This window comes from Pseudophryne corroboree, chromosome 5 (genome assembly GCF_028390025.1).
Source record: "Pseudophryne corroboree isolate aPseCor3 chromosome 5, aPseCor3.hap2, whole genome shotgun sequence".
In the NCBI taxonomy this organism is placed as follows: domain Eukaryota; kingdom Metazoa; phylum Chordata; class Amphibia; order Anura; family Myobatrachidae; genus Pseudophryne; species Pseudophryne corroboree.
In genome coordinates, this window is record NC_086448.1 from 670805535 (window position 1) to 670813557 (window position 8023).

At 39.7% G+C, this 8023-nt stretch overlaps 1 protein-coding gene across 1 annotated transcript; it reads left to right on the forward strand.

Annotated features, from left to right (window-relative positions):
• The first annotated feature begins 4304 nt into the window (after positions 1-4304).
• On the forward strand, positions 4305-6621 carry LOC134929307 (transcription factor Sox-17-alpha-like). Its single transcript, XM_063924993.1, has 2 exons — positions 4305-4675; positions 5465-6621. The coding sequence occupies exons 1-2, from the start codon at positions 4390-4392 to the stop codon at positions 6325-6327; spliced, it is 1149 nt and encodes a 382-aa protein (XP_063781063.1). The 5' UTR covers positions 4305-4389; the 3' UTR covers positions 6328-6621.
• The last annotated feature ends 1402 nt before the right edge of the window (positions 6622-8023 follow it).

The following is an 8023-nucleotide window of genomic DNA, read 5'->3' on the forward strand; positions in this document are numbered from 1 at the left end:
CTGAGTCTTGTCCCAGTGTGTAAATAGTACAGAGCCGGCTGCTATTCTAGCATGTGACAAGATAAATTATTTTATTTTTCTATGTGTATTTTAAGGTTGTTTAAGTTGTCTTTGTTCCACTACAAGAAAATTTTATAAAATAGTTGTCTCTCAATTAGGTGGAGCTACTGTATAAACAGTACCCAGGCATGATTAAACTTCTAGTTTAAACCTAATATACACCTTTGGTTTAAATTTAATATACACAATCTATATCTCCCACCATGACCCATTCCAGGAGGGACAAAATGCTTTCTACCTAAACTTCCTTCTTAATTTATGATTTCAATCACCTGTGTTGAAATACCTTTCTTAATAATTAAATAGTTCAACACAGGTGACAACAATCATATATTAAGAGGGAAGTCCAGATAGAGAGCATGTTGTCCCTCCTGAAATGGGACATATTGGGAGGTATGCACAATTTATAATATATCCTCCACCTTCTACTAGGCCCCCCCTGTTTTAAGTGCCCCGGGCACACCCAAGGCTTAATCCAGCCCTGTTTATAGCTCCAATCCCCACAACAGATATGCCTGTTGACAGCCATATATGTGTATGTGTCTGTATCTCAGCTATACGATTTGCAGTTACGTGAACACTGATGTACTTGGTTTGCGCATTCCCGCACCTTCCATGTCTCCAAGTGTTCAAAGTGCTAAATGTGTGTTGCACCAAAATCTGGATACAGAGGAATTTGTAAATTTTTTGTTACGCAAGCAGAGTGTGAAAAAATAGATTTCAATCCAACACTACATCCAACTACTTCAGTAGCAGTGTTACTTTGCCATCCACATCGCCAACTTCTGTGCATGTGTCACCTTAGGTCACACATGCGCAGAACCGCCGGTCAGTGAGGAGGCGGTGGAGGGATCCACTCGAATATCTCTTTGTATCCCTGGAACTCCTTCCCATAGAAAGAAGCTGGGCTCCGAGAACCATTGCCATCTGAGGATGGAGTTTGCGGAATATAAGGCGGCCCTATCAGACCCCTAATTATGAATGGCCCATTACATAAAATACACCGAAACTAGTGTTTCTGCATGTTTAATGGGCCATTTAAGTGATGATGAATAGGCCCCTTATTCTAAGTAATAAGTTGAATTGATACATTTAAACAATGAAAGAGACGCACATTTTAGAACTTACCAGCAGGCATATTAACTGAGCATTACAAGTTATAACAAGCAAATATGACAGCTAAAGAGAAAGGAGCTGGTGGCCAGAAGGGAAGGCTTGGAGGGCCACAAGGCCCTGGGGCCACCTGCTGCCCATCACTACTGTATCTAATGCTCATCATAAGAATTAACATAGAGGCAGATGGAAGTGTTGTTATTTTAGTCACCAGACAAATATTCACACCTTACCCCTGGTGGCTGTCACGCAGCGCCTTCAGTAGCTCGGTGTTTTTAGCGACTGGTTCCTAATACACACCCCTGTAATGTTCTACGGTATACCAATTCGTAGGAAGTTGGAACAGGTCTATCATACTGTATGTAACACATGTGTCAAGCAACAGTTTCAGTCAAAGCAAAAAACAACTCACTGTTCAGAACGCTCCCCCTAATGGTGAAATAAATACATGCAGAGATCTATGTACATACTTTCAATACATGTAATTTATAGGAGAAATGTGAATGGCAATTTCAATATTAACTGCAATGAATTACCTGGAAGACTGTCTGAAAGAGCACAAGGTGGCCGCCTCAGTTTCTGTAAAATTGTAATGTGCATTGAGTCACTTTTCTGAGAGAAGCACTATATATAAAGAGAGAGAATAAAATGATATAAATAATGAGAGAGAATAAAATTACGTTTGGAAATAATTCCCTAGCGTTCCCTGTAGATAGTATGCGGATTGAAGATTACACATGATGCAGTTATTCATTTATTTTACATACTTCAAAGTTCCGCAATGAAAAGTATTTATATGTGCGCTCCTTGCAGTTTCCCAAGTTTAGAATTTCGAATCTATCGCGTTTCTCGGTGAAGTAGATACTTGGCACTGCAGGGGTTAATAAATCAGCCCTGTTTGAGACTGGTTCTAATATTAGGAATCTTAACCAGAATCCTAAACATCTATAAGGATTCCTAAATCACTGCATGAGCTATGACCTTCCAGGAAACGGTGCGGATGCTGGCAGCCCCTATGTGTCATTTGTGGCTGACCCTGATAACGGTAGGAGAAGCGAGGTTAGCACTAAGCAGGACTTTCATACAACACTATATAGTACAATACTTCGTAATAAGAAGTAGTACTTGTCAAAGAACTGGGGTCGAGCGAGGGTGCACGGTCATTCTGGAAGATTAAATGGACATTCAGTAGTTTGCATGGAATTTGGAAAGTTTTATTATAGAAGCAAAATGTTAAAAAAAATAAAATTATGTTTATTTATTTTATTTATTTATTTACAGCAAATTCCGTTGCGCTTTACAATTGGACACAATGGTAAAACAAAACTGGGTAATAAACAGTAATAGCGGTAGGAAGGCCCTGCTCGCCAACTTACAATGTATGTAGATGATGAAGCTGTAGTATTATTATTATTATTATTATTATTATTATTATTATTGTTGTTGTTGTTATTATTATTATTATTGTTATTATTTATTATTATTATCAGTGCTCTTCAGAGGACATCGCTATTAGTGCAATAGAAGCTGAAACCTGCCTTAATAAAATAAAAAGCAAAAAAAAAACCTTTTGCAGGTGTATGCGTTTGAGATTAGAAAACATACTGACATAGAACATATAACCCTAATACAGTATGACACAATTTCCAAAGCAGCACCAGAGAGATATGCTGCTATTGTATGTAAATGCTGCGTTACGAGTCAGGCAGACGAGCATTGTAATAGAATATCCCTAGGAAAACAGGTGAGAAGGAGACAGGCGTTCTCCTCATTGTAGAGCAGACAGCACCTACAGGATTAGACAGTCCACACTGCAAAGCAACAGGCTACACAGCGCCAAAGTGTCGCTCACAAGACGCAGCGCACTGGTTTTTATCTACAGTATGCGCTGGAATGTTTGTTGGATGCTTTTTATTTATGAAGGTAAATCCAGATATGTGATAAGCACTACAGTTACCTGCAAGTTCTCCACACACGCAACACGTCATAAAGTAGTACCAATAGTAAATATGATAGATAACCAAGGTGTAAATTACAGAAAACTTAACATCTCTTGTGGAGAGTGAAGGAGATAAAATATCATTTTATTTATTACCTTAAAAGGTGCCTCGTTGTTAGACTAAAGTATTGTTTAAAATCAAATAATCTCAATATGACATGATTGTATCACGTGTAAAGGAGATAAACAATATACAATCATTTCTGTACTGACCGTTCATCACTTGTATGAGACAAAATAATAATGTATAATATCAGATAAGTTGATTGATCGATCAATGTCAATTAAAACAGTACAGTATACAGTACAGTATTGATGTCAGTATTTTCCAAAAAGTTTTATAAACTAGAATACACAAAATATACATATATATATATATATATATATATATATATATATATATATATACATACTGCATATATAAAAGCAGATTGTCTTTAGCCTTTTTAAGTAGGATTACCAGATGCAATTAACAAAAAATGTGTGTGTTTATGCATCTATCATCATCTCTATCTATCTATCTATCTATCTATCTCTCTATCTACTGTATATACTGTATATCTATAGTTAGCATTCAGTAGATGGTGTGATCATTACCCTACTGCAGAATACGACCTACAACAAATGCTCTCCTGTTATGTACGTCTCCTATAATGGTAAAGCACTGACCCAATACTGTTGGTTCTTCTGACTGCGCTGGATGTATGCAGACAGACATATGACAGAATATTACTGTCCGTAGTATATGGGATCACCTAAATTGCATTTCTTTCAAAGCACAATTATCTGTCCGTCTATCTCCTATTTGCTGTGGCTTAGTTAGTGATTGTGAATACAATGCATTAGGAAAAGAACAAACAGGATTTTATTCCTGCTCGGTGTATTTGGCAGAGGTCACATTCATACTGACATTGCAGTACAGTGAGTGTAACTTCGCACTCTTCCTACAGGTGCCCCTCCGACGAGTGGTTAGAGGGGCATGGAGGAGGCGGAGCTAGAGGCACACCCTCAGATATAAAGTAACATTGGCATCGACCCACCCTTAGCACCTTTCCCCGTTATCCCCGCCCCCGTGCGCTGATTGGCTGGCGCTGTGGTTATAGAACTCTGAGTATCTCCTCGGTGCAGACACAAGTCACCACCAGCATCAGAGTGTGACCGGCAGCTGCGACACCGCCCGGCTAGTAGCTGCTCTCTGTGATTCCTTCTCTCCAGACATGAGCAGCCCGGATGGTGGATACGCCAGTGACGACCAGATCCAGGGAAAGTGCTCAGTGCCAATGATGATGCCCGGGCTGGGGCAGTGCCAGTGGGCTGAGACCTTGACCACCATGGGGGAGACTAAGGTGAAATGTGACTCAGGATCTGCCAACCCCAGGGGCAAAGCCGAGGCCCGGATCCGCCGTCCTATGAATGCGTTCATGGTCTGGGCTAAAGATGAGCGCAAGAGACTGGCCCAGCAGAACCCGGACCTGCACAATGCGGAGCTCAGCAAGATGCTTGGTAAGGAGGGCACCAGGGGTACACCTGCTTGGGATAATGGGATAAGGGGGGTACCGGGGTGGATTAGGGTAACACTTTGTTGGGACAAGGAGGGTAACAGGGTTAGATAAGGGGGTCACTTGTGTGGGATATGACACCTGGAAGATTATTGTGCAGTAGGAGTAAGAGGGTGGTTTTCAGGAAAACCAATAACAATTAGCAAGTTGAAGACATAAGTTAGTTTTCTATATGATTGAATATATCTTAATGTTTCCCCATATATATCTCTACAATAATTTTATGTTTAATTAATAAAATTTCTTATTAGAATTCGCATGGAATGATATAATCTAAAAAAAAAAATGTTAATTCATTGTTATAACACAGTGTATTTCGTAGGAACTTTTCTCACTAATTGGTTTTATGTGAAATGCATCTATTAATATTATTACTACTGTTAGAATGAACTTTGGATCTATGCCTTGTTATTACACTTGTGCGCTGTGTTATAATATTTATTACACTGAGCGGCGCAGAACAGTCATTTGATTCTGTTACATACTGTATTGTGGTGTATTGTATTAACTGTTTAGTTTAGTTGACACATTATTGTGTATTGACTGTTAGAATAGTTATTATTTTACTACAATAGTTATTACACGCTCAGTGCTGTTCTGATATTCTAGTTATTACTGTGCTGTGATGATCATTGTACATTGTTCAGTGTCTTGGAAGCGGACTAGTAACATTATATGATGTCATTTGCTGTTGATCTTATGCTGATTGCATTGTGTCTCCTGTGATTTGCAGGGAAGTCCTGGAAATCTCTGACACTGCCTGAAAAGCGCCCATTTGTGGAGGAAGCGGAGAGGCTGAGAGTACAGCACATGCAGGACCACCCGAACTACAAGTACAGACCCAGGAGGAGGAAGCAGGTGAAGAGGATGAAGAGGGCAGATAATGGCTTCATGCACATGTCAGAGCCTACTGACCCGGCAGTCCTGGTTAGTGATGGGAGGATGTGTGTAGAGAACTTTAGTCTGGGGTATCCTGAGCAGTCCTATCATCACAGCCAGCTGCCCCAGGCCGGTCACTACAGAGAGCCCCAGGTCATGGGTGCTCACTATGAAAGCTACAGCTTGCCCACACCAGAAACATCACCCCTGGATATAGCTGAAACTGACCCTGTGTTCTTCACATCTTCTGCCCAAGAAGAATGCCAGATGATGCCCTACAGCTACAACACTCCATACACTTCCCACCAGCAAAGCCCTGCCAGCACCATGCTGGGCAGACATATACCACAGGCTGAGCAGATGGGGCATGGGAGCCCCGTACAGAACATGATGGGATGCCAGACACCCCCACAGATGTACTACAGCCAGATGTACATGCCTAGCGCTGACAGGCACCGTCCGGTGGCACAAGCTGGACAGCCCTCCCCTCCACCAGAGCCACAGCCTTTGGTGGGTAGAGTAGAACATGTGCAGCAGGCTGAGATGCTGGGTGAGGTGGACAGGACTGAATTCGAGCAGTATCTCAGTTATATGGCAAAGACAGAGATAGGAATGCATTTCCATGGACAGGAGCAGGCAGAGAATGGCGGCCTGATATCATCTGTGCTGTCAGATGCCAGCACTGCAGTCTACTACTGCAACTACCCAAATGTATGAGAGACTTCTTCCCGCAGTGCCAGCTCCCACTCCACAGTCATTCCCAGCCCCGGCTAGCTAGGTCGTTTCAGACTATTAGAGATATATGGGAAGAACTTGAAATAATGTTTGCAGCGACTAATTTATGTAACTTATTTCATATGAACTGATGTGTCTTTGGTTTGGCAATACCCCTCACATTAAGATCAAATCACATTTGATCTTTTAGTCTTCATTGAATGCAATGCAAAAAAAATTCTGTGTACATGTACACGACCTCTTTGTATACTACATTTTGTGTATTTTTTTAAATAACTTTTTTATTATGATTTTGTTTTGCACTTTTACAAATAAAGAGTCAATATGAATGTTTCTCGTCGTTTATCCATATCATCAATCATTAATACTCAGCTATTAAGCTATTTATTGTTGTGCAATGATCATGCAATTTAATGTATAAGTAACACCCACTATTCCAATGCCTGTCAGTGTAAATAACTAATAACAAGGGCAGTGGTTGTCTGGTTATATAAGGCTTTTTTTCAGATACGATATTAGTATACACACAATGTTATTTTTGACCTGTAATTCATATTTTTAGAAGGCATTGATAAGGTACTATATCAAGATAATCTCTTCATTATCAGTGAGGTTCCCTTAATGAATTTTACAATTTGGTATTAACATCGTGAGATGTAATGGGAACATGTAAAATGGTACCAGATGATTACAACTAGAGATATATATTTTACATTTTTGCATAGTAATTTATTGAGGGGTTTTGATTATAATCTCATGGTTAGTTCTGATGTGGGTCTATTGGGATTGATTTTGGAAAAACAATGGTAACAAACAAAGCCTTGTCTACACAATGAGCTGCCTATTACCGTGTAATGTGGAGGAAAGCACATCAAATAAACAGTGTACCTCTATTTACCAAAGTGCGCTGTTATTAATCAGCCAAACAGTCGCTTATTGTAAATTAGTTTTGTGGAGCATATATTAATTTACGCAGATGTACAATTAATAATACAAATGCGACTGTAATCAGCTATTACTGCGTTCTGTATTAAAGCCATTCATTACTCATTACATTTTATGGCCTTGCTCTTGTCCTCTATATTTTAACTGTTTCCAAATTAATTCACTTCACATTCTATCAGAAGCTTTTATATGTAAATCTGCGTCACGGTAGCAAAAGGAGAATTATCTGGGGAATGAGTTTAGCTTACTGTATGATTTCCAGCTGTACTGGAACTACAAGTTTCAGCAAGCCAACCTGCTGGGACTTGTATCTCAATAACTGCTGTAGAGCCACAGCTGGAGCATATCTAATTCATTAACTATTTGAATGTTGTGCTGATATGTACTAGTAAACCTATTGCCACTTTAATGCAGGGACACTAAGTATGGCTAGCAAGAGATACTATTGGCTCCTTAGCTGTAGGCCAGCTTGAGACACACAGGTAAGTGACATCAGGGGTATAACAACACTTTTAAAAGTGTCATGTCACAGCAAAAGGATTCCAGTTCACAATTAGCATTACTGTTAATATAAATATGATTGATAGAGTTATAATTTGACGGTAACTATCATATTAAGCAGTGGCAGAACATATCAATTAATTAGTTTCTCCTGCAAGAAATTACATGCAGAAATTGTTGATGTTCCTGTACAATGGTGCAACTATATTAGTTTAGGGCCCATGTCTGATGT

Bases quoted from the DNA above. Each gene is read 5' to 3' on its own strand.
- LOC134929307 (XM_063924993.1), top strand. From the start codon at position 4,390: ATGAGCAGCCCGGATGGTGGATACGCCAGTGACGACCAGATCCAGGGA. The intron at 4,676-5,464 runs GTAAGGAGGGCA...TGTGATTTGCAG, and splicing joins GGAGCTCAGCAAGATGCTTG to GGAAGTCCTGGAAATCTCTG.